The sequence below is a fragment of the Varanus komodoensis genome, unplaced genomic scaffold (assembly GCF_004798865.1).
Source record: "Varanus komodoensis strain SLA01 unplaced genomic scaffold, ASM479886v1 scaffold1, whole genome shotgun sequence".
NCBI classification, from domain to species: Eukaryota; Metazoa; Chordata; class Lepidosauria; order Squamata; family Varanidae; genus Varanus; species Varanus komodoensis.
Window position 1 is genome coordinate 91798906 of NW_025335268.1, and position 26522 is coordinate 91825427.

General features: G+C 41.6%; 2 protein-coding genes across 11 annotated transcripts in view; both read left to right on the top strand.

The window, feature by feature from the left end:
- Positions 1 to 26522, top strand: part of LOC123025934 (autoimmune regulator-like) — a 28457-nt gene that overhangs the window by 197 nt on the left and 1738 nt on the right. For 2 of the 6 annotated variants that reach the window (XM_044435123.1, XM_044435139.1), the window contains exons 2-11: positions 13843 to 14017; positions 14589 to 14741; positions 15072 to 15143; positions 15896 to 16026; positions 17663 to 17740; positions 21921 to 22036; positions 22545 to 22641; positions 23415 to 23570; positions 25167 to 25288; positions 25940 to 26036. In XM_044435123.1, the coding sequence (XP_044291058.1) occupies positions 13894 to 14017; positions 14589 to 14741; positions 15072 to 15143; positions 15896 to 16026; positions 17663 to 17740; positions 21921 to 22036; positions 22545 to 22641; positions 23415 to 23570; positions 25167 to 25288; positions 25940 to 26036 (1146 nt within the window). In that variant the 5' untranslated portion in view covers positions 13843 to 13893. Of the gene's footprint in view, positions 1 to 7175; positions 13610 to 13842; positions 14018 to 14588; positions 14742 to 15071; positions 15144 to 15895; positions 16027 to 17662; positions 17741 to 21920; positions 22037 to 22544; positions 22642 to 23414; positions 23571 to 25166; positions 25382 to 25939; positions 26037 to 26522 lie in introns of those variants that run through there. The other 4 variants (XM_044435130.1, XM_044435114.1, XM_044435099.1 and 1 more) reach the window with 4 other exon arrangements.
- On the top strand, positions 130 to 7037 carry LOC123025989. Of its 5 annotated transcripts, none has more exons than XM_044435207.1 (2): positions 130 to 264; positions 1996 to 7037. In XM_044435207.1, the coding sequence occupies exon 2, from the start codon at positions 2024 to 2026 to the stop codon at positions 2900 to 2902; it is 879 nt and encodes a 292-aa protein (XP_044291142.1). In that variant the 5' UTR covers positions 130 to 264; positions 1996 to 2023; the 3' UTR covers positions 2903 to 7037. The 5 variants fall into 5 exon arrangements, with proteins under 5 accessions (XP_044291142.1, XP_044291168.1, XP_044291178.1 ...); XM_044435233.1 differs by lacking the exon at positions 130 to 264 and adding an exon at positions 440 to 528; XM_044435243.1 differs by lacking the exon at positions 130 to 264 and adding an exon at positions 637 to 773.

A 26522-nucleotide genomic window follows, 5' to 3' on the forward strand; every position in this document is an offset into this window, starting at 1 on the left:
GTGTCAGTTGTAGAACCCAAAGGCCAACTTGTTTGTTTGTTTATGTTCGAAAGCGGCTTGTTGGTGACAGTTCGTATCATAGAGACGCCGAGCTCCGCGCTGACACGGGAAGGGAAGCTACCGGTGCCCTTCTTCAAGATGGTGGAGGTGGCGTTGCTTGCCCTTTGCTTGCTGCGTAGGGCTCGCTCGCATTCACTCGCCAAGATGGCGGTGGTGCGGCCGCGATCTGTTAACTAACGCTGTACCTGCTTCTGCTGATCTCAGGCAGGTCTTGGGGATGAAGGGGAAGGCGGGATTAAAGCCGGTGAGGCTGGGCTAATCCGTTCGGCCCGGCCTACCAGAGGAAGTGGAGTCGACGGCTCAGGCAGCCTGGCCCGTGGGGGTGGGGAGAAATTTGCTGGGGCTCCGCGGGAGGATGGCGCCCCACCCCCATGCATCTCACGGAGCTCCTGGCAGCCTTCGTTTCCCTGGGTAGCATCCTAGCGTCCCGTTTCCCCGCCCTCTTCCTAAGGCAGAGAATGAGGACAGGTAACTCCCAAACGGGAGCGGCTTCCCCTCCACTTTGGGGCGCGGCGCCCGATCCTTGTTGCCCTGACCGGCAACGAGGTGCATAGGAATGTAGAGGTACCTCTGGATTTTCTGACGCGGTTTCAGATGTTGGTTCACTTAATGCGTCTTAGAAAGAGAAATGTCTTTCTTTGCCCATCTGCCTTCTCTCATCGTTGCCATTTTGACCGCCTGTTCTGCAGATGTGCGGCATCTTTCAATACGTTGTGAGTTTTGGGCGATTTAGCAGATACAGTTGGGGAATTATGCGGTGGTGACCCATTTGAGTATATGAAGTCTGGCTTATTTTAAAAGCTTCTGTTACGGCTGAATACCGAACTCGGAAGCAACCTTGTATATGTGCAGACTGTATTTACCAGCTGGTTTCCATTTTAGAATCAATTTTTTCTTTCCCCTTACAAATTTTCCCTTAGATAGCAGCCCAGTGCACATTATATCCCATTGAAGACAGTAGGACCAGGTTATGAGTGTAGTACTTAGGTTTGCGCTGTGTATGTATAGGAGTTAAAATTGAATTTCACTCAGCCTTGCAGCCATCATAATCTTTTAACACGTTTCAGGTTGTGGCCTGAGGTCTTGCAGAGATGTTAGATGTTTCCATTATGTGTTAAAAGGAGCCTGGATAATTGACATCTGGTTGTGTAGAGCAAGCTTAATGTAGTCATAGTTGGATATTTTTTCTAGCAGCAGTCAGCTCAGAAAAAGCAGTGCTGAGAGAATCCCAGCTCCTTGAAGCTGTTGTTGGGCAGTATGTTGAGGACCAAAGCTGGCACATGAATGTTAGTAAGTTAAATATTTGAAGATGATGTGGGCTCCCCAACATTCTGCGTTTAGAATCAGTAGAATGCCTTTATTAGAATGCTCACAAGATGGCATGCAGTCCAGGTGTGTTTTGGGGAAATACCAAGACCAGCTTTCCCCAACATGGTGCCCTCCAGTTATGTCAGACTCTACCTCGCATAATTGCCAGCTAACATGTCCATTGGTATGCTGCTGTGGATGATGAAAACTAATCCAATATGTTTGGGGGGCACTGGGTTAGGGAACATTCAGATCATTGCCAGAATGCTTTGTTTCTAGAATTTTTATTGCATAAAAACTACTTTATAAGTGTACAGGAATTGGATTAGAAAGATATTATTTATCTGCCAAGAAAAATTGTGGAATAGAACATAGTTACAAGAATAAATAACTTACTGATGTGCACTGATCAGCAGGAATTTTTTACTTTGCAGATGAAAGCTTAGTTAGCCCAACAGGGCTGTGTTGAGTCACTTGCTCTTTATAAATATTTGATTACTTATGTTGGCTGCAGTCCTGATCATTTTTATAATCTTGTAATCTTTTTATGTCAGGCTTAGCATATTGCTAGTGCTGAATTACAGGATTTGTCTTGGTTCATGTTGCTAACATCTCTCTTTATTTCAGCTTTTGATATAAGTGACGTTAAGAAGGAATGATGGCAGCTCTGGATGCTAAAGTAAAAGCAAAAAAAACTCTGGGAACTGTTGATTATGTGGAGTCATCAGAATTTGCTCAAGGAATTCTGCCTACGAAGAAAGATGTCATTCAAAACATGTTGTATCTGTTGCATCCGAAAAGGGCAGGGCAGGCCCAGCGATCCAAAGAAGATGCTGCCCAGTTGCTTGCTGAACTTTTGCAGGAACACTGGTTGTTTTGCAATTTATACACTATAGCAACACAGAACATAAAGAAACATATTCTTAAGGTGTATGAGGAATTTTCAAAGTTATATCAATCCAGAAAGCGCAGAAAAAATGAGCTGTTCATACAGAAAGCAGACGACTTCAACAGGAGTTCAGAACAGCTTTTTGATATATTTTGTACAGACACTGTAACAAGAGAGAAATTGGAACAATACAGTGGAGTTAAGATGACAGAAGTTGAGTGGAAATTTCTGGAAGATCAGAGGAGTGAAAGAAAAATGTACTTTGAGGACTTTGTGGACAAGAAACAAACAGAAACAATAGAAAGACGAAGAAAGGTAGAATCTCTGGAGCGTTTCAGGAAGATTGCAGAGGAAGAGAGAGAAGCTTGTAAGCGTAAAGTAATGGCTTCAGTTGAAGAGGAGAAGCCAGTTGAAGATGTCAGTGATAGGAATAAAGATGACTCTGGTCTTGAACATAACAAAGGAATTAGAGGCTTTTCCCATAAGGCCAAAAGAAAACGCTTATCTTCTGGCTGGATTACAGGGACAGCAACTTCGACTAGCTATAGCGAGTCAGTTACTCCTGAATGTCAGCACATACGTATGAGTATCAGAAAAGTCAGGCCAGGGTTTTATGAGACTTTTGATAAATATGCAAACTGCTAGCCCACAATGAACTCCTCAAAGGAGTTTGTTTCTGTTGAAATTTATAGAATTTTGGGAAGTCTTAAAATATCCTGGTTAATTGGAAGTTGATGTAGATAATTGTGTTGGGCTCCATTAATATACAGCAACAACACCAAAGCAATGGCATCAGTAGAAACTGGCTTCTAGCTAATTGGAAAAGGTTAAGATGTGGTATGTTCATGCCTGCATCAATACCTTCACAAAGTGAAAGTTGCTTGATTTTAAAAGGCTATAGCTTAGCAAAGAAAGGCAGTAGAACCAATGTTTGAAAGTTAAAAAAATTCCACATGCACATGGAAAGGTTAAATTACTTGACAATAATTTAACCTCTGGAACAGACTGCTTAGAGAAGAGATGTGTTCTCCATCATGCACAGCTTTTGTTTTGAGCTGGACACTCCTAATGTTTAAATACTTTGCTGAATTTTAGTATAGAGACCTGAGACCGAAATATGAGGGAAAATTACATTCTCTTCAGGAAACACATTAAATAATCTATTGTTCATTAAAATCTTAGGCTCTCCCAAGACTGGAAAAAACATGTACAATTCAGAAAAAGTGACAACTAATGAGATGGCTACTAGAAGGAGAATGTGGCTTTGGGGCTGTTTACAGTGCAGGACTTTTTGAGGTTCAGGGTAGACTGCTGACTAACCATTAGAACTACTAATAGTGCACCCTTAATGGAAAAACAATAATTGGGCCGGTGTCCTAGAAAATGCTTTAATTTTCTGCTCCCCCCCAAAAAAAGGCCCTGTAACACTTTTCTGCTTTTAAGAACAAGCATCTACAACTCACAGTAAATTCATTGGTACCTGGAAGGGGTTCTGCATCTCTCAGGACTAAATATTTGCAGAGGAAGGAATGCTTGGTGACAACCAGCTTTGATAGATAAATTAGCATCTGTGTGAAGAAAAGAAGGGTCAGGGAATTTAAGCAATGATTATAGGTATAAATATGGTGACAACTTTCTGTATTTTCTGCATTCTTAGCAATTAAATATCATTGATGGTGAAAAATTCTGTAGAAAAGTAGACTTTGTAATTGAAAATATTTGAAACTTGATAATGTATAATGCACTGAAAATGACATGGGGTGGAATATATAAAATATTATTTTGGAAGGTTTTAAGAAACTTTTAAATTACGAATAAATGTGCTGTGATATTTGAAATAGTGGGAGGACCTAGCAGTAGTACAGTAATATCAACTGGATTGGAAGCAGGTTTTAAAGCCTTGAAATTGTAATTTTGTATACAATTGTCATATGGATTACTTATTTTCTTTCTAGTTCAATGCTGAGCTAAACTCCTCTGTTGCTGAGTCTTCCCCCTGCCCCAGCATTCAAGTTTATTTCATACTGTCTCGGATTCAGCCATGCCAAATGTGGGGTGGCCTGCATATATCCCCATGCTGCATGGCCCCAGGATGACATGGCAAAAATGCAGACATCCATTTGTGCAACTGCTGTAATCCTGTCTCAGAAAAAGGGTGGAAAGCTTCACCTGCCCAAAACATACAAGACTGTGGAGACCATATTCTTGGTTATACTGCTTTATAGGCTGTACAGTACTTACGTATTTGCAAACTGGGGCTGGTTTACAGACGCATGTATCATCACTTGGTGGGTTTTAGCTGAATATGTGAAATCAGACAAGCAGTGCATTTGAGAGGGCAATCAAAAGTGGAGGTCTGTAAGCTTCCAAATTTGACAGATTGTGGACTTCCTTTGCAGGGCAGGAGGAACATGGAGGTGATCTTTACCTTCCTGTTTCTGCAAGCAGTGCTAAGTGGCTGTTTTCGGCCATCTAGCTGAAGCATTTTGGACTGGGAGGGAAAGAAGTTGAAACTATGGCAGGATATGTTATATCCTGGTGGGCCAGTATCCTCCCCACCCTCCAGTGCCTTCTTAACCCTTTTCTTGAGGTCACATTTAAAACCTTGGAGAAGCAGCTGACATGGTTTTTTATGTGTCAGCTGTTGGACTGGAATTCAAGGTCAGAGCTGTTTTCTGACCTTGGATCTGAAAATCCAAAGCATCCCATGACTGTCTAGATGCTTTCTAGGGGCCATAGGATCACTCTGCCTGTTAACATTAGATGATATAAAAATTCTATTTCCACTAACTATTCTGAATGCCTTTCATACATGTCTTCCTTTGATGCTATAATCAGCATTGATTGAGGATGGATATGTGAAGTGGCCTGCTGAATTTAGTTTGCAAAAAATTCTGCATGCTCAGATACAATAACTTAGGCATTAGTGCTAACAAATTAGCAAAATTTGCTAATTTTGTTATACTTTCTTCAGAAATGCTTTAGTTTGACTTATTTTAAAAATTCACGAGGACCAAATTTTCTTTCTTTGTGCATCATTATTTGCACTTCATTTCAGTTAAGCAACAGTGATTTATTGCTATATCTATTTTTAAATGCCATTCCCATGTAAAACCATATTTTAAAACTCACCATGGGTGACATTCCAATAGGTAAACATGCACAAGTTTGTAAAATGTAATAATCAGTAGTGCAGGAAGTTACATTGATATAAAATACTATAAGTAAGCAGGCTGTAAATTTGTAAGTCCCATTGAAATTGTTTGGACATAGGCATTTTATTTCAGAAAGAATTCCCTTCAGAAATCATTGGTTCTTCAATGCAAAATATGAATCTCTTTTTACATGAGCAAGAACATAGGAATCAGTCTTTATACATAGTAAGTTAACTGATCTGTTTAATTCAGTATTGCCACCACTGGCTGGCAGCAGCACTCATCTTTCTTAGCCTTACCCGGAAATGCTTTTGAATGACACTTAGGACCTTCTGTTTGCAAAGCATGTGCTTATATATTTTAAGGGGATATTAAAATCTTGACAAAATGCTAGATTTATTACTTTATAAGGTGGTATAAGCTATATAGCATAAGGAGTATGCCATATAGGATGCGTATAATTAAAGTATGGTTAAGCTAATCCAGTATGGCTTTTATTCAGTCTAAAAGTTTGGATGATAAAGTATCAAGGTCAATTATAAAATTTTAACAGAGTGTAAGAGCCTTGCTGGATCAGACTAAAGGCCTGTTTCCTACAGTGGCTAACCAGATGCCTCTGAGAAGCCCACAGGCAGGTCATGAAGGAAATAATTCTGTCCTGCAGCAATTCCCTAGCAAATTGAACAGAGCCTCTTAATACTGGAGGTTCTATATAGCTATCATGACTGATAGCCTTATCCTCCATGAATTCATTGGATTCTGCTTTAAAGGTATCCTGAATTGGAGGTCATTGCATTTTGTGGAAATGAATTCCCTTAGTTGCATTATGTGCTGTGTGAAGTCTTTTATTTGTCTGCCATATACTTCCCACTATTCAGCTTTATTGAATAGCTCAGGTTCTAATATATGAGAGGTAAGTGGGGTAGGGATAGGGATTGGTGAGAACAAGTCCATTTGGGCTTTTTATAGACCTCAAAGATGTGGAGACTCTACTAGAAATAAGAGAAACTGGCAGAGCTGAAGTCTTGAGGATGTAAATAGAGTGAATGTAACGTTTGTGCTTATTTTCTTACATTTTATGTGAATCAACCATTCTGAAGTAGTTCCCTGAATGCCTGCCAGGTCTTGCTTCCCTTTCAACACCTCATGACAAACATTCATGAAGGCCACATAAAAGCAAACAAGATCAATAGACAGAAATTGCCTTACCTAAGTTAAGGAGGGAGATGGATCAATAGCATTGGTCAAAAATTAATTTGGAAAGTTCATAATCGTATCAAGTATATCTGAAACTAGAAAACAATTCTCAATGTTTCCTGAAATATTACCATATTTGGCTATGCATTCCTTATTCTTCTGACTTCTGCCCACTCTGCATCAGTTTCTAGCTCTGATTCTGTCATGTGAATCCAGTCCATCTATTACTGCTGCTGTTTCCTGATCATTGTTTCAGAATCAATGTTGTAGAAAACTTTCGTCAGGCACTTCAAGGAGGAAAATACTGTCAAGATAGTAAGGAAGTCTTATTCCGCAGAATATTAATTGATCTTTGAAGCAATAAAACCACATAAGTGTACTGACACTTTATCAAGTGGCAGTGGCAATATGTATTTGATGTTCCATTAGAATTTGTCTCCTTTATTGTCTTTTAATTAATACTTTAAAATGTTTGCATTCAACAGTCTGTAATTTTTGAATCTTTTATTAATATCCCTAATCAGAACCAGCTAACCACATACCTAACATTATTCCTCATTTCTGGTACTAAATGTGCCTGCCCAGAACACAAGATTGCTGCACAATCTGCAATTCTGGGGAGCTTCTGCATGAAGTACATTCCTAAAGTGAGGTTCAGTTTCTATGAATATCTCTGAGCTTAAATAGGGTTCACAAGGCCACACACTACATTTAAAGGAACAAGTATGTTGCTGCTTTTAGAAAGGAGGGTGACTTGAATATGCAATCAGTTTTATGACATATGTACAAATGCCTTGTTCCAAAAACACACTGTAACAAAAGGCAGTGACTAATTGGATTATTTTCCACTTGTTTACATCCACTGGTTAGGCTCAATACTAAATTCTCTGGGGGCATGTTATGTGTATTTAAAACTAGCAAGTGGATAGCATGAGCTTTATTGTCACAACTTCCTTTTGCTTGGAATGAATTAGTTAAAAGAAGAACAGAAGTAAGGATAACCAAGACCAATGCCAAAAGCTTTTGGAAACAATCTGAAAGTAGAATTGAAAGAATGTCATTTTTCTCTACATCTAGTATAAAGAAGCAAAGAAGAAACAGTCATTTGTGTTTCTCATATACAGTACTTGAAGGCAGGAAAATCATATTTTTGGGATCTGAGATGTTTCAGCATATATAACAGCCTCTAGTTATCAGGGTCAAATCCTTTGCTCTGTCTGGAACATCAAGACTTAAATCAGGCTGTTAATGAGGCCACACCTCTCAAATCTATATCCAATAGCAATTTTAATCAGAATGAATACTACTTTTCTACAAGATACTCTCTAGGCAATTTGTGTAATCGAATAGAACCACAGTTAAAATATTGAGAAACAAGCTTCCACTACAATTTTACCTGTGTCCTTGAGGCCAATGAGATCAGCAGTTCCAGGCACACAGAACTCTTCCTGGAGAAAGTTGATGGAAGTGCTAGGGGATCTGTGTAAGTCCTTTCCCCAGCCTTCTTGGTGGTGGTACTGTCCTATTGAACCCTTAGTGGTCACCCCCACACCCACTGTCCTAGAACTAACATCTTGTTACCAGGCCCAGATAAAAAGAGGCTAGTGACCTTGATTCTCAGCAGCAATCAGAATCTGCAAAATACATTTTGCTTCTGCTAGCACTGGCTATCTGTTGTCTTTGAGGTATGATGTACTGTTTTTACCAAATAAAAGATCTAAACCCTGAGAGCTAATGCGATGTGATTAGAGTATTGGAGTGGGGACCTGGGAAACTGGATTCTAGTCCCCATTTGGTCATGAATTTGCTGGGTGATTAGGTCAATCACTAATTCTCAGCCTAACCTACCTCACAGGCTTGTTGGTGTGAGAGTGGAGTGAAGGAGGATTCTGTGTGCTACCTTGGGATCTTACCAGGAGGAAAAAAGGAGGGATATGAATGTGATGAAAGCATTTCCTCACCCATGCATCATCCAACTACCTACAATTGTCAGTCTATACCATCTTGATGGTATTCTGCACTGTTTTGTAATGGAACCAAGAAGAATAATCTCAGAGGATGACTTATTCTGAATCTTTGCGTTTTGTTAATTTACTTTGCTATATGCTAACCCTAAGCATATAGCAAAGCATTATCTTTGCAAAATGTTTTTGGTCAGTATATAGTGGCTATAATTGCATTTGAAGCAGTTTTTGCTTAGTTTTGAGGAGGGAATGTGAGAGAGGATTTTAAATTATTAGCCACCATAAGCCTTATGATGGGCTAAACAGGCAAAGGTTCTGATTAAGTTTTGCCAAGAGCATCCTACCCTGTGCAAATGAATGGTTGGCATATTAGAAAAGTGATGCATTTAGGTAAAACCTGCATTGTTTGTGGTTCTGTCTCTTTTCCTTTGTAGCTCCCAGTGAAAATTCTGAATGCTCATTTGCAGCTTACCTTCATGTTTGTGGGAACACTGAAGGGAGGGAAAGGGAACATGTGATATTCTGATGTTGGACTGCAATTCCCATCCTTCACCACTGGCCATGCTGTGGTGATGGGAATTGTAATCCAACAGCATCAGAGGGGCCATAGAGTTTCCTCTCCTGATCTAAAGACTTTCATAGGAGGCTTCCTTCATGGAGTCAGACCACTGGTCCATCTGCCTTGGTATAATCTAGACAGCAACTTGTAGCAGCTGTAATGGATTTTAGTCAGGTCTTTCCCAGCCCTCATTGAAGAAGTGAGGGAATGAACCTGGGACCTTCTTCATGCAACATGCACATGGGGAAACCCTTGGGCGGCTGCTTGTGTGGTGTTGCTTTTGGATTTAGCGATGCAATATTATATCCTGCCCTTTTCAAACAACTCAAGGTGCCTTACCGAATTCTCCTCCTTGCAGTCTTATCTGCGCAACTCCTTTGTGAGGAAGCCAAGGCTGCGAGTCTGATGGGCCCAAAGTCACCCAGTGAGCTCCATGGCTGAATGGGGACTAGAACCCAGATCACCTGTGTCCCAGACCTGCCCTCTTAACCACCATACCACACTGGCTCTCTATGATAAGACAGAAAGAAGGAATATGTACAGAAAGAATGAAGGAAGAAGTGCGGGAGGGTATGACAGCAGAGTGCAGACTTGTGGAAGTGCGTTGTATCCAATATTAGTCCAACTTAAGTCTCATTCACTTGATTGGGCCTGCTCTAAGTAGGGGTAGCTATCAGCAGGATTCAGCAAGACAAGTGGTGAAGAGCCTTATGGTGTGCAGAGAGGCCTGTGGTGTGAAGAAAGCAAAAATGCCTGTGTGTTGCCAGGGAGGCTGAAGAGACATGTGGATTGGGAAAGGAGAGGAAAAAGGAAAGGGGGAGAACAATCAGTTGAAAGAGGATGCAAAAATACTTGCAGTGATGGAGGGCAAGAGACACAAGATGTGGTGCACAGAGAAAAAGAAGCAACCAAATCAGCTGAGTCGATATGGGAGGACATAAAGAGAGAAAAGACTGATAGAATGGGTTTAACAAAACACCCATGATAATGCGAAGAAAGAAGACTGGTGCACAGATAGGGGAAAGGGTGTTAGCAGAATGTAAAAAGAAAAGATCTCGTGAACATGTTACCAAAATTCATTTGGTAAACATATGAATGTGACCCTCATTGAATTTCATAACAAAAGCAGCCCTCAGAATGATCTGAGCGGTGTGCCCCTACCTTAGTTAATAAAAAGCTGGGTCTTTTTGTGGCTTCATTTCAGTGGGAGGGAAACTAAGCACTTAAAGATAATGACCAGGTTTCATGGAAAGCCCATAAATTCCGAGATTGCCCACAGCAAATGGTAGTAATAATTTGGGATGCTGTGAAACCACTAGTGTTGGGAGTTATAGTATGTTTGCTTTCCATGAGCTGTAATCTCTAAACTAGTCCTCTCAGAATTAACATGTAAAAAGCAAATCTACCCCCAACCTTTAATTAGCTGTTACTAATCTCCCTGAATTACATTGGAGAACAAATAAGGAAAATGTTGGGTTTCTAAGAGAATTCTGGGAAGTCTGTTGACATCCTGAAGGGTCAGGCAATCAGCAGTGCTTTGGAGGAGCCTAATATTAACAAGCTAATGAGAAGTACTTGAAGTAGTGCTAAAAGGATCTGAAAAAGAAGTTCTTGGCAGGCATACGGATTTGTTCCACACTATTCTGACTTAAAGCTGGAAAGTATCTTGAGCTGCCAACTAGCCTATAATCAATCAGTCTGTCTGTCTGTCTGTCTGTCTGTCTGTCTAATAGAGCCATGTTCTATCGGAAACTAGGATTTGGGATCTAAAAGGAGAAAAAAATCTATATTCTTCCAAGTTCTGCTAACATCCACTGGCACAGGACCTGCATAAAGAGTAGGCATGGGTGGTCACCTGCTGAGGGCCCACTCCCACTGGCAAGAGCCTCCAAAACTCACTCTCCCTTCTCATCATTGCCTCCTGGTTGTTTGCTGGTCTCTCACTCTGGCCCAGACAAAGTTGGTGAGAAGAGGGAGCAGTAGATGCCGCTGCCTACATGCTCACTGGCTTTCTGCCTGTCAAGCAACAAGTGATGAGAAAGGATGAGGAGCAAACAGCTGTGAGTGACAGTGGTGGGGAGGCAGCAGATTTGCTGAGGGAGGGGTGAGAGTGTCTTGCTCAAGGGCCCTCAGATCTAGAGCCAAGACCACACCTGTAGTTGGACAACTGGCTGATGCTGGGAATTTAAGTCACTTCTGGAGGGTGCCATATTGAGGAAGGGTGGACTTGATTATAGCATTGCTCCATTCCTAATCATCCCAAGTACTCCCTTGGCTCTGCTTGCCCATGTTCTCTCTTCAAGCCTGCCCAAGGGGCTTGTACTCTTGAAATCAAAAGGTGTCAACTATAACAATACCTTCTGGCGTAACATGAGTTCATTTCTCTGGATGATTATGTGATTGACTATAGTCCCTGCTGCAGATGTTGGATTCAATCCAGCTTTGTCCATTCAGAAATAGAATGGATTTCCTCTCACTGCTGGAGCCCCCAGACCTGTTTGGAAAGCTTTCTGGAACAGATCTGGGGGCATGGGGTGGGGGGCTATAGAAAGCAGGACAGGTGAGTCCCATTGTGTGAGTAGAAGTCCTAATGCAGAACTGGAGTTTTGCTTGTGCAGTTGTTGGACCCAACCCATTCTACCATTTTTTAAAGAATTGCCATAGCTCCAGTGTCTAGCTTCTTGCACCAAGTGTGTGAAGCCCAGTCAGAGACACCTTCCATGCACAGGGCAAGCCTTTTATTTTCCAATCATGCAAGGCAATTATACAGAGTGTACAGATGGTTCAGGGTGGAGTAAAGCACTCAGACATGTTCAGATAACAAAGCAGCTGAATAGGCTTAATCAGAAATAGCTTAAACTTCCCAAATCTATCCGAGGGTCACTGTTAGGAAGCTTCTACTAAGGGGTTGTTGGGGGGTTTTTTAGTTATGTCCCCCACACCCACGCATCCATTCTTGCTTCACAAATTAAACAGTATAAAGGCCACAAGCAAATGCTGCAAACCAATACTTTATTGTGCTGCCATATGACAGGTGAGGTCAATAGTGCTGTTTTCCTCTTTTGTTAGTAAGGACAGAGTAGGAAAAATAAATCAAAATGGTGCTTAGGGGCCATGGAAGAGATCAAGGGCAATGGATGCTTGAAAAGGAAGGCCGCTTTGCAAACTACCCTTGCAAATCTGAATTTCTAAAGACAGAGGAGTTGACAGTAAGGATTATAAACTGCTAGAATCCTAGCTTAGAAGGGGAGCTGAGATGATCCAGCAGGTTCACTTGCACCAAAGATGTAAGTTTCTTTCCTGAATCTTTTAGTAAAGTATACATCAAGAGCAATGTATTGGTTAGGATATCTTTTAGTAAGGATTAGCAGATACAAGGGGACAAAAACAGACTGGAGAAGGGATGCACCTAACTCAGAAATACTGTTCTGTCCCAGGATGTTTAGTTCCGATAAACCCTTAGGAGAGGGAGACCTGCGGAAGTTACTGAAGCTTTATCGCACAGAAATTTCAATGGCAGTGGATGATGTCTTCCCATTACTTCATGGACTTGCAGATCATGAAGTTGTGACTGAAGAGATGTTCAAGGTGAGAGGAACAGGACCAATTCTGAGCTTACCTGCTCTTCAGTTTATAGTTCTGGAATCTCAAATTACGAACAGCATAGAATTTGTTTTGAATACCTGCCTTTTAGGTTATATGAAGCCACCGTTTGACTCACTTTCAGCCTTCATTTTCTTTGTTTTATCTCTGAAGTTTTTTTAAATCTTTTTGAGGGGGGAATATATTTGCATTTCTATATATCTTTCATTCTGTATAAAACTTTGAATAAATGTACATGTGTTTTGGTTTAAAAATAGCTTACATTCATATAGCAGGCAAGGGAGTTTAAAAAGAGATACTAATTCTGAAGTAAGTGGGAACACAAGACTTAAATATTGTTAGTATTTTATTGGGTTTTATTTGCACATAAAATAGGTTTTATTTGAACATTTTATTATGTAATTTTATAGTTTACTAGCCTGCTTTTCAGGGTAGAAAGCCTCACAAAGTAGATTTCAACATATTTTTAATTACAATAGGTTTTGGAGCCATTATGACAATTTTTCAGGTCCATACATCTGCTTTATTCTGCTTGTATAAACCTTTTTCAGAGTCCAGTTCCAGAAACAAAGAAGCTTTCATCAGAGGCTGATGCTGGGTGTACTGCAGCATCAGCTTATAGTGGGAAATGTCAGGGATGCACTGGACATTAAACAAAGTTCATGGTGTATTTTGAAAATCCCTGCAGATAACTTTGAGATTATAAGTCTGGTGTCTTGTGAACTTGTATTGCTTTGTAGTCTAGCATGGGAACATGAGGCCCTCCAGATGTTATTAGACTCCAGCTCCCACAATCCCTGGCTGTTGTTCAAGATGGATCCAATGGGAATAGGAATTCATTACTGTCTACCTGTAGACCCTGAAAATCCAGGATGTAAGCAGTTTCTGAGTCCTTATGCACCTTTCTTGTTACCTGGTTTTCCCTTTGCCAATATTGTCACATTGTGCTTCTTTCTGTAAAAGATTCATGAGATTATAGTGGAAGCCATATTATTCTGACACTGTAATTGTCAGCTCCCTGAAAAGCTGAGATGCATTGAAATATATACTAAGCATTTACATTTATTTGTCAATTAGCCCGATTTTTCATTTTATTTCTCCTTGAAGGACACTCTTCACCGGAAGGAGAAGGAAGGCTGCCACAAGGCTTTTCATGCAATGTTGACATGGCTACTGAACCAGGATTCACCTTCTATCCAAGACTTCTGGAGGGTCCTTTTCAAGGATTATAACCTGGAGAGGTATTCTAAACTCCAGTCCATTCGGAGCAGCTTTCCTAAAGGTATTAGCTGAGGTCATATAGCTCAGAAGAAAATGAAGTTACCCCTCATGGGTGAATTATATGTAGAGACAGGGAAATACAACTCCTTCAGCTTTACAAGCTGAGAATGATGGGCTAGTTCCAGGCTGAATTTAGTTCCCATTAAAATGATTGAAATCAATGGGATACATGGCATGATTAACTTGTCCCATTGCTATCAATAGGATCTAAATTTTATGCTGGCTTGGCAATAGTAGGAATAGTAAGACTTTTTCGGTCTAACATCCATAGGCATTTGGCCTTATTCTGAACCCAATGAATTTGTATCTTTCTCTTTCTGGAAGCCTACAATCATTAAAAAAAACAATTTACTGCAGGGCAGGGGAAGAGTAGGATTTTTTAAAGGGCTGCTGAAGAATAGGGTAGTGATGGTGGGTGCCATTAATTTTGTTCTTAAACTCACCTGCTTTTCTGTCCGATGTCGTCTGCCCTCCCGCTCAGTAAGCTAATGTTATTTTCCATTTTCAGCAGCAAGATTTCTATGGAAATGGGCAAGTATCTCACCCGGTTACAGCGTTTTCCTTCTTTGTAGATATGGATCTCAACAGGCATCGCAGGGCAAGGAGACTCCCAACCAGTCCTAAGGCCCTGACTCCACAGAAGCCTCAAGGAAAGAGGAAGGTGGCAGAAGAAAAAGATGCTTCCTATCTTCTTCAGCCTTCAGCTAAAGGCGACTTGCACCTTGGTACCTAAGCAATTGCTGGGGCTTTGTTGTACCCTGTGTTGATATTAGTGTACAGCAGCAATGTATAATAGAGGATAAAGGACCTGGGCACACACATACCAAAAGTGCTAGCAAATCCATGTTAGCAGAATGGATTTTCTTCTCTATAAGCAATATTCATACAGTATATGCAACAGGGTGTAGAAGTTCAACATTTTCATTAGCATTTCTGTGCATTTAACAAAAGTCCAGACCACTCATATTATCTGAATGGGATTTGCAACCGCTGGTAATTTGATGGGAAAGGTACTTCTTGCTTTCAGTTTTGTAACCAGTCTTATAAATCAACAGGGTCCCTCCCAAGGGCAAAAGTTATGAAGAAATCAGAGAATGTTGAGATTCAGCATTACCCACTTCTAAATAGTAAGTATGAGCCCATATGAATTCCCCTGGTCTATACAGTACTCTCTTTTGCTCTGCTTTGACTGACTCTTCACTCAAATCAGTTCAGAATCTGTTCCTTACCTAGAATGGCTAGGTTTAGACAACATGATAACTAACACTTAGTGTTGTGTATTTATTGAGTGTGAGTTGTCGCTGAACTCTGGGTTTTTGTTGCCTGAATCCAGCTAAGATACAAACCATGATGAACAACCACAATTCACAGCCCAGCAATAAACTTTGGTTTCTCTTCACGGCTTGCTTGCAGTTAACAAAAGCAATCTTGGAAGGGATCTTGTTATTGTGCTGTCTGAACCCAGTAACTGTTTATTTAACAATTTCTGTTGTAATTGCATTTTAAATTCACTTTTAAAATAATAATATGTAACACCTAATTTTAAAGATGAGGGACTGGGGCTAAGGTAGCATCCACTGAATCTACAGTTGAGCTGAGTTGGCAAGTCTCCCCAAATCCAATATTCCGTTTGTTTTTTTGCTGCTAAAACAGTGGCCTCACATTCTCCATATTGTTTTAAGCTTGTTTACTCTTCGTGCTATTAGGGACATAACAAATCATTAAAGTGAATGGGTAAATGCATATTTGCTATGCATTTATATCATATGTTTTGAGAAGGAGCATTTGCTTTAACATTTCAGTCATAGCTAAAATGAAACAGGCAACTACATGCCCCAGTCTGGATGACAGAAAACCAGTGCAATCTTCATTTTTCCAGGTGATACTAAGAAATGTATCAGAATTGGTGAATTTTATGCATCCAGCAAATTGGAAGAGCTTGGAGAGAGGAATAAAGCTGCAGAAGTAAAGGCCAGCATGAAAGCCAATGACTCTCAGACCTCTGAATATGTATGTAATAAATGATAATTCTAGCCCTTTCACATTTTCAAGGGTGATTTTTTTTCAGTGGAGACTGGGATGCCTTACTGATACACACCCAGGGCTAATTACTGGCAAATGTATGATGGCAGCATAATTTTCTACTGCATGGTTAGAGGTGTGTGGGTCATGTGTTCTATGTGCCATGAAGCAGGCTCTGCCAGCTATTCTGTATATAGTACCTACAAGGAGGTGTTTTAGTATGGCAAATGAGTCACATGACCCAGTCACCACCCTCAGGGAATTCCACAGATAAAACAACAACAGAAGAACAGCTGCATCAGCCCTTAATTGGTTGCCCTTAAGCATCCAAGAGCCAAAACTCTTCACCCAGGTGTGACTTTGCCATCGTGCATTATGGCTCAACTTCTTTCTCCCACATGTAGAGGAGCCAGTGTGGCTTCTGTGTAGCATTATGTCAGTATTCAGTTTCCTTCTGGAGATCACAGTCTTTCTGTGATACAAGATTTATTTACACAGCTATGGAAATGATGCTTAAGATGAGGGTTCACAGCATTAACACTCTCACAGATTCCTACTCCCCAATCAGATGTCTAGGGGAACCTGTAATGTCACTGGATTTCTTGAAAAGATCAGAGTCTGCTTTGGGCCTGCTTTTCCAGTCCAGTTTCAGCATAGACTGTTGTCTTAGAATATGCATAGGCTTCACTGGTTTCCTTAGCTAGTGAGAGAGTGAATTTAGCTAGTGAGAGAAATAAAGATGAGTCATTTCTACCCATCATCTAGGCCTCCTTGGGAAATCTCAGCTCCCACTGAAGCACATCACCAGAATGTTACCAGCTATCAAGTAGTTTAAAAATGCCTCAAGGCATCCACATTGATAGCTCTGCTTAAAAAATCTTAAAGCCAAGGATTAAATAGTTGGAAGGAATCTTGAATCTGTTTGCAGCCACAGGCACAGGTCTGTAAGGGCTGCTTAAGGATTAATTAAACAACATCCCTCAACCAGTAACACTGATGGAAGTACGCCAACTGATCTGATGTTGTTACCCTCTGGATCAATGATGCCTTAATATGCCTCGCAAAGCTATGTTAACTGTTAAATAATTGTATCGTATTTTATATTTTAACTGTTTGTATAGCATGATAGTATTTTACCTGTTTGTAACATGCCCAAAGATTGGTAATTGGTATTGAAATAAAATCAATGCCCACCATAACTGCTAAAAACCAGTATTAGACAGAGAAGGCCACTGGATTGCTTCAGCTGGAGATCAATCTGCCTGTTCTTGCTAAGGCACTAATTTCCTGTCTCTGTGTGCCATGAGGGGTGAGTGAAGGAGCTGGAGAGGAGCATAACTTTGGCTTTTAACTGAAAGTGGAAAAATTGAAGGGTGAGCACATGGTGATCCCTAGCCAGGACTGCCTTCTCCAATCTGGTGCTTTCAGGTGCAATGAATTACAGCTTCTTGCAACAAAACTGGCTGGGAGATGCTGGGAATTGTGGTCCTGCACATTTAGAGAGCATTAGTGTGGAGAAGGCTAGTCTACTACTGCAATCCTATGCCTGTTTAGGAGAGAAATTAATCCTAAACAGCAGGCTTAGTCAACATGTTCATTTGTACATGCTATTTTTTATTTTCAGAATGGAGATAATAAATCACATTTGCAGGACAGAAGCCACACCATCCCTTTTCACGCTGTGGATCCAGCTCCACAACAGGTACTCCGAGGTTATGTATTTCTTCCCTTACTGTAGGGATACACCAAAAAGCCTCTGTCAGTGCTCTTTTTTAAATCTCTGTACTGTTTCTTGTATATTCCTTCCAACAGTGGGATGTTATGTTGCCTTTTTTATGAGTAGCATGGAAAGTGATTCATCTGTAACTCAGCAGTAACATCTGATTCATAACCATCCTTTCTGGGAGGCGGGTTCAGGTGCATGCATGGGACTGTCCCACGTTATCCTTGTAGCTCTGTGCTTGCAAGGAGGCAGCAACTGGTTAAAGGCATGCAGCAAGCTTCATGGCTGGATGGAAAGCAGCTGCAACTCAATAGTACAGCACCACCTTGGGACACAGATGGTCCCTGGTTCAATTCTTAGCATTTCCAGGTAGGGCTTGGAATGAATTCTGCTGGAAACCAGCTACCAGTTGACAATCCGTGGCTGCATGGACCATTCCTCTGACTCAGGATAAAGCACTCTCCTATGTTTGTATCCTGAGCTTCCGAGTCCAGTTCCAACATACTCCTGATATAGTACACACACTCCATCACACTGTTTCTATCAGCACACCAGCGCAAATAGTACTGGCGGGTGGGGGATAGTAATTTTGGACTTTAGAACTTACTGGCTGGGCACTATCAGGAGTGGAATTGGGAGAACACATTTAAAACCATAGGAAAGGGGCTAATTAGGAAGTGGAAATGTGCATAGTCAGTATTATATTTCTAAAAATAGAACAAAAGTACAGGAACAGGAAAGGTAGAAGGGGAGCATTCAGGTTGTTTCTACATGGATGTGCACTTTTCGCCATGTCATTACAAGCAAATATTATCAGGTAGTTGGGAGGCCTACAGTAGGAAGCATCTGCCAGATAAAATGCAAAAGTGTTTTCTTTTTTCTACATTTGAAAACTCCAGAAATGGGACACTGATTACAACTAGAGATGGGAAAAGCCATGTACTGCACCAGACTGTTTAAAGTATATTTCATTGAAAATTATGTCCCAAATAGCTGGAGCATATTATAGAGGGATACTGTACAGTCTATACATCCATGTGGACAGTCTTTTGGTGTGAAAGCTGCTGTTTCCTTATAGATAATATCACTGCAACTCTTACAGCTTTTCCAAAGATGGGTACAACCCAAAGGTCATGTTGCCTTCCCATTTAGTTCATTAGATTTCTCCTTATCTCCACCAAGCCACAGCTTATGGTTTGGTGTTTCTTGGAAGTTTCACCTTGGTCTGCTTGGGAAGTCCCAGATTTCTTCAGCAAATTAAACTGGTTCCAGTTTCCCCACTGGGGCAGATTTAGCCAGGAGAAACTTTTTATTAACCCTTGGCAGGAGCAGCCCAAAGGGTTAATAAAAAGTTTGGCAGAGTTTGAGCTGCTCCTGCCAAGATGGAATTCCCCAAAGATTTTAAAGCTAATCACAACTATTTTGCTTCAGTTTACATTAAAGATGTGAATGGTTGCCCTCTTCCTCTGCTTAGTTGGGTTTTGGTTTCAGACTCTGTCTCTGAATAAAGGCAGATTAGCAAGGCTTGCAAAAGTTCAGTCATTCTGCTCACCGTGTGCTGTCTGTACACCCCATCACACTTGTCAGATTTATTTAAAAACCCATGAGCACAAAGGACTCAAACTAAGGATGGAACACAGGTCCTGTTTCATATAGGCCTTACAGGGTGGTCAATTCCAGTTGTTGGGGGTTGTGTTGCTCCTAGAACCTTTCAGGGTCGCATCCCTCTATCACTGGCATGTAAAACGTCATGCCACCAAGACACTATAGGCTTCCTGGAGCATGATTCTGTTTGTAACAAAAAAAACCCTCATTGTGTACATGGTCTTCAAGTAAAATTGGACTGTGGAGTCGGGCGGGTATTGCTGTCATTTTCATTTCAGCAGCAGCAAATTCAACAGGAAGAGCCCCTGAAAAAATGCCCTGAGGAATTTGCAGGCTGGGTATGTATTGCCTATGCCTGATATAGGATGTGGTACTTTATTAAAGTTGAGCATTCATGAAGACTTTGTTGTAAGAGTTACCCAAATTCTTAAGTCTTTAAGTTACAAGTTCCATTCCAACGTACCACTTTTTCTGGCTCTTTTGTTCATGTTGCCAACAGTATTCTCATTTCTGAATCACCAGGACTTTGTTTCTAGTTGTAGACTGCAGAGCTTCAGCTGTGGAGGAGAGCCCCATCACAGGCTTCAAGTCTATGCTGAGAGCAGGATGAGGCAAATATCACACTGAAGTCTCCAGGATACCAGATAGAGAGGATCCCCATCTCTTGGGACCTGATGTAACTGGGAAACCAGCTATTCCCTCATTGCTTCAGATTTCTCAGGATTGCTTGCTGGATTCCAGGAACAATGGCACTGCTGAGCCCATGTGGAAGCCAATGCTCCCTATGTAACCTGGCCTTTCCTTTTCATAGCACTGCTCTGGAGAAAGCATAATTGACTCATGCACTTTTAGGAAGTCATGGGGCCAGAAATCCCATCAGCAGCTGCTTAGGTTTTGCTTGTGCAGCAGCTCTTTTGACTAGCTGCTTGGTCATTCATGTAGCTTTTTAGCTTCCTGGCTGGACAGCTGCTTTGACTGTGAACTGTTGCTTTTTCTCTGGGTTGTCCTGCCAGATGGCTCCCTCACCTCATTGCTGGGCCTGGAATCTATGGACCAAACAGAACAGCCATGAGTATTTATCCACATCTGTATCCTGTACACATATAAAGCAGGAGGGGGGTGGGTTCTGTTCTTTACAATAGATAATATCCAGTGGTATCTGGGCACTAGTGCTAATGCTGCTGCACTAACAAGTCAGTTCTTGCAAAATGTAATACAAGGGAGAAAAGCAATGCTTGCTGCCTAGTTGTGGTGGCAAAGCACAGCTCCCCCTGCTGTTTGTACTGGAAATATTGGTTTAAGTTCATGCACCATCGCTAAAACCTCTGCTGAGATGCCACTGGCTATTTCTTACTGAAATGGATGGATGACTTTCCAGAAGTTGTGGCCTACTAGTCCCATTATCCCCAGCCAGCGTAGTCAGTGGAGAGGGATCATGGGATTTGTTGGCTAAAACATCTGAAGGGACACAACTCACTCTCTTCTGCATGAAAAGGAGTACAGGAGCAAGTGGAGTGAAACCTGCCCCATCCTCTTGTGCACTCAATTGTGCCAAACTTTTTTCCCCCCAGCTCAGCTCTTAATCAGGCTGGAAAAATCTATTGGAGCCCAGCAATGAAAAGTATGTGTATGTGGGGTGCATGTGCATACATTTTCCTCCCCTGATGTCCTCTTCACGTAAACGGATGGGGCAAGGGAGCAGCAGCTTTCCTATTATGGCCAGGATTGCAGTCTCATCAGTGAGCTTGGATAATGGCCAGAAACAATGGGAGTTCTACTCCAGCAGCATCTAGTGGCCACAGGTCCTTCCCCTTGTCCACTCCCTGATACGAAGTGTGTATCCACCCATGCGTCACATGAACAGGGTGGAAGGGTAGTTGCTTTTCATGTCAATTGCTGGTTACCATGTCTAGCTGACTTTTGGGGCAACCTAGTGGTGTCCTGGGGAGAAAAGTAGCTGGCTATATTATTAGGTCCTTGTAGACAATACTATTCTCTTGAATGTTCTCATTCTCAATGTATGGCATAGCTATAGGAAAATGCCAAAGCTAGTGTAAGTCTGTGCTCTTCATTTCACGTTTTTCCTGAGCAACAATTTAGTCAACTATCCTGCAGGTAGCTTGTCCTTTCCTGCTTGAAAGAAAATTGTCTCCAATTGCAATTGTTCTGGGACTGCAGAACTGGAGGGAAGCATGCTTCAGTCTCTGCCACTGTTACCTCTTAGACCCCAAGGGCCATTCTGTTGTTTGTATGTGTGCACTTGAAATGATCTGGAGTAGCTGATCCCTAACTTGCTTGCTTCACTTCTTCCTGTTCTTCACATTTTCCTTTTGTACCATGACTATTAGATTGTGAGCCTGAGGACAAGGATGCTCTTGTTTTCTTACTCTCTGTACAGGGCTTAGTAAATCTGAAGATCTGACAAATGAGGATGATGAACACAGAGAGGGGTGGCCTGGTTAGCTGGGTGAAGGTAGCTTTGATGTTACACCAAGAAACTAGCTGAAAACAACCTTCTTTCTGCTTTAATCCTAACCACAATTTGGTGGGCCAGAAGAACGATGATGAATGTGCCATCTGCAGAGATGGTGGAGAACTGATCTGCTGTGATGGATGTCCCAAAGCCTTTCATCTTTCCTGCCTTGTACCACCACTGACTGAGATTCCCAGGTAATGACAGTTCTGTTAGTAAATATTGATATTCCACCTAGGGGTAGACGCTGGCCCAGATACAGATTGCAGGGTGTCTTCTTTCTTGTTGGCTGCAATTCTTTGTGATCACTGCAATCATTCCTTCAATTTTCTCTAGTACTGCTATAGAATGTTCCTACTGACATCTCTGCTAAGCTCCGGGCTGTCAGAAATGCAAGAGGGGGTGGACCTTTTGCTGCAGGTACATACATCAAGCATGCAGAACTTCAGGCCCAGAGGCCAAATCCAACCCTCTGGGGTTCCCCAGATGACTATGCCCACTTTCCCCTGGGTTCTGCTGCCTTCTTGCCTGCCCCCATTGGCTGCACAGTGTCTGAAATTGGTAGCTTTGCAGTGATATGCTATTTTTCACAAGGGAAAATGATTTCTGTTTGCATTTGCCTAGCTTGTTTGCTTACCGCTCTCTCTCTCCACTCACCCTTTCCATGACTGAACGCTTGTCTTTCTGGTTTGGAACACTGAGCAGTGGCACATGGAGGTGTGATTCCTGCCTACCTGGGAAGGCGAAACAGAGCAGACACAATGAAGAAGAGAACAAGAGAGAGCCGCTTTCTCAAACTCAGGTTTTATGTTTTTATGTATTTATTTATTACATATCTATTCTGCCCAAAAGCTCTCTGGCAGTTCACAACAATTAAAATCATAAGTACAGTAAGACTAGGATTCTTGATTTTCTAGTGCCCTGTAATTCCTGTCTCATCATGCTCCCCACTTCTTTCATGTAGAAAATGTCCAACGTGTAGTATCTTCAAGGGGTTGCCTTTCTGCTTATGGATCTCCTTCAGTGGTTCTTTCTAGTAAGAGGTCCTCTTCTTTAGGACTGGCCTTACTGAGTGAGGTGACAGCCTGACACAGCAGGTTCCTGCTGGCAGGGAGGAATGGCCAGGTGCTGGAAGACAGAGAAGCATGTGTGTATCATAAGGCCTGTCCTAAGCTGGCCCACTGCCCTCAGGTGCAGCGGAGGTCCTTGTTCTGTCCTCAGCGCTGCAGGAAGATTCAGTTGCCAAGTGCAGTCAGCTTCTGTATGTGGATTGGGAGAAGGGCACCATTTTATCCTTGATCTCAGGCAGCGAATTGTCTTGGGCTAACCCTGACTCTTTTTGTACTCCTTCATAGTTGTCCAGTTTTCCCATGTGGGATAAGAAAGAGAGCTCAGAGCTTATGACCCACACCTCTCAAAGGCATTATCTTAGATCTTAAACAAACTCTGAAGACTTTTTAAGACCTGTGCATGGCTGCCAGTGGTCAAATTGTGGAAACACATACAATGTCCTTCCATGCCCTCTTGTGGATGTTTTTTGGGGCTTGTGTGATGTTCATTTCACATACTTTTTAGGGCGCTGTGTATGTCCAGAGGATAACTGAAGATGGGAAGAGAGTTCTCATCAAAGAACCTGTGTGTACTTCCTTCAGACAGCCTCTGCCTTCTCTGTCCCCAGTTTCCATGGCAGTACAACCAACAGTAGAGGCTGTGGGAATAGAGAAACAGCTGGTCAGTAACTCACCTTCTTACAAGAGTTTTCCACATATTTCTGTGGGCATGGCAATTTCAAATGCTTTAAGGCATTGGGAGGTTTTGTTGCCATAGGTATGCTTTCTTCCTTCTATCAGATGCCTGTATATAGTAGGTGAAACATTTAGTGTGCCGTAGCAGAATCACAAAAAGCAAGATGTCGTTTGAGTATTTGCCTGTTTATAGCAAAGATGGACAACTCAGTTGGTGACATTCATTTTCATTCTCTACATTGGGGATGGAGAATGTGTGGCTTTGCAGACATTGCTGGAATGCAACTCCCATCATCCCTCACAAATACCAATGTTGGCTAGAGCCAATGGGAATTGCAGTCCATCAACATATGGCAGACTGCATATGGAGAGCCAGATGTTCCTTCCTTCAGTTCTACATGCATTGTAGATCCATTTCATTCTGTTCCCTGCATTCCAATCATATCTCAAAGCCCACTTCATATCTTCTTAACAGTTCTAGCTTATTAGAATCTATGGCAGTTCCAACCCAGGTTTGTTCTGGGCAGAAGCTCTCCCTTTACACAGCCTGGGCCTTGTCAGGCAGCCATCAGCAATTTTAGTGCTTGCCTGGTATTAAAATAATTGCAATGAAATTATACTCTGCTTAGACAGCTTCTCTGCATTTTTCCTGGGTCCCCGAAGGATTTCACAAACAATGGCAATTTTTCTCCAACCAACTTTATCCAAAAAAACTCCTTCAGCAAAGAACCTTGAAAATATAAGATGACTGACAAATTATTCTTCAGTATTATCTCATTAGTTCCATGCAGGAATTTCATATACCCTGCATGTACCTGGTCATATATGACAAATATGCATGCATCCATTTCACAGATGGAGAAGAAGCCCTGAATTTCTGCAACTTCTGCATACTGTAAAATATGTGTTTTTCTCACATGTGATAGTACACACACGCGCACGCATGCATGCATGCAAGTAATTATAGGAATGGTGGTCTGGATAGGTGGTAGAAGGGGAATAGAATATATACAGATTTCTAAATGAAATGTTGTATCCAAGAAATTCATTATATGGGAAGCAGCTCCTGGAGCCAAGTTTGGTGTATTGGCTCCTGTTTCCCTAACTGCTTGACCTTTATAGCCACTTAGTTCTTCATCAGTGAAAAGAATTGATCAAAATTGGAGATGGGAAGAGATACAGGGGAAGGGAAAAAAATTCCCTAAGTGAAAGGGGCAGAAAAATAGTGTGTGCTCCATTATCCTATCTCTAGTGCTTCTGTCTTTTGCTGCTACTTTTGAAAGTGAGGTTAATGGTAAAACATCACCTATATATGATCCATTTCACAATAAAGCCACCATTATTATGACCAGGGTGGACATGGCACTCTGAACCTCTTGATACTCAGTTTTTATCATTTTAAATGGAAGGTTTATATTTCTCATTTTATTTATTATGTTTAAATTATTCTGTGCACACTCAACCTTAAAAACAGGGCAAGTTAGACATCTGAGTTATTTCAGTGGGATACTCAGGCATAAGATTGGAGAAAAGAGGACTAAGTCTTATTAGAAACTGACCCCACATTTTATTTTATTTGCAGAAACTGACTCTTGGTGACAAGTGCGGTGTATGCAGGAAAGGAGGAGAAATTATCTACTGCAATAAATGTTTCAGGGCTTTCCACTGGCCCTGCCATTTTCCTGCCCATGCAGATCAAATCAGGTGTCAATCACATCTAAGACTCAAGCCCCTACAAGTTCCCAAAACTTCCTGACTCTTGTTTGTGAGGCCTTGCCCACATGGTGGCTTGATGCAGTGAGTTTAGTGTCATAGTGCTAAACCATAAAGGTGGGGCGGGCACTGTAAGAGAGAGGTGCCAGGAGTACTGTACAAATGTTATCATTTATGGTTTTGGACAGATGTCAGATGTGCTAAATCAGTCTGTCTGATTCTTGAACCTCTCTCTGGGAAACTGGAAACAGTTCTCCATCAATTGAATCAATCAGCTCTCAGGTTTATGGCCTGGCCTGCATTCCTTCTTAGGGCAAATTTTCCCACAGAGCAGAAGAAGAGCTAAATGTGTACCTGGATGTAGTGCTTCAGTCTGCATAAAAGAAGAAGAGGAGGATGTGGCGGTGGAAATCCTTCCATATAACAAAATGTCAGAGAGAGGGAACCTAGCCTTCTTCACATCTAGTTTTCTGTGCAAATTGATTTTTTTTTTTTTTTGTATGGAAGAGCATTCAGTAAAATGAGCCACTACCTTCAGTCTAAAGCAGTCCAATCCAGATTTGACACCTTATCTGTGCCAAATAAAAGATAGGTTGATGTCTTTAAGGCATACTTAAGATCTTCCTTCCATTGTTCTTTCAGTGGAAACTTGATCTGCAAGTCCTGCTCTGGCAGCCCTGCCACCAAGAACTCGGAAGAAGCGACCAACTCAAATCCTCCAACACTGCAAGCAGTGAAGGTCAGGGTTTCCATCATCTTTTCACCAGCCTAATCATGGCTGCTGAATAAAACTGAAAGAGAATTTTGGGAGATCCAAATGTGATCTATCAGCATTTTCCAACCACATCCTGTAGACTACAGCTCCCACCATCCTCAGCCAGCATGGACAATGTAACCCTTTGTTTTCTGAAAAGTTAAGTTTGTGGCATTGGTGCAGTCAAGTATTTTTACATATGGTGAGGCTTGGAAATCTCACTTCCCGCCTCTTTTTATCCAGAGAAATTCTTCCAACAAGGTGGAGGTGGTGATGATGATGATGAACATTTTTAGACCACCCTTCTTTCTGTGGCTCACTTTATCCTCACCACCATGTGAAAAGGCTAGGATGAGAAATTGTGAGTTTTTATGACTGAATAGAAGTCTGAACTTGGATTTCCAGAGTGTGAGATCTCTAATTGCTCCACCATATGAAGTCCTTGTTATTGTTAGTATTTATATTACACCC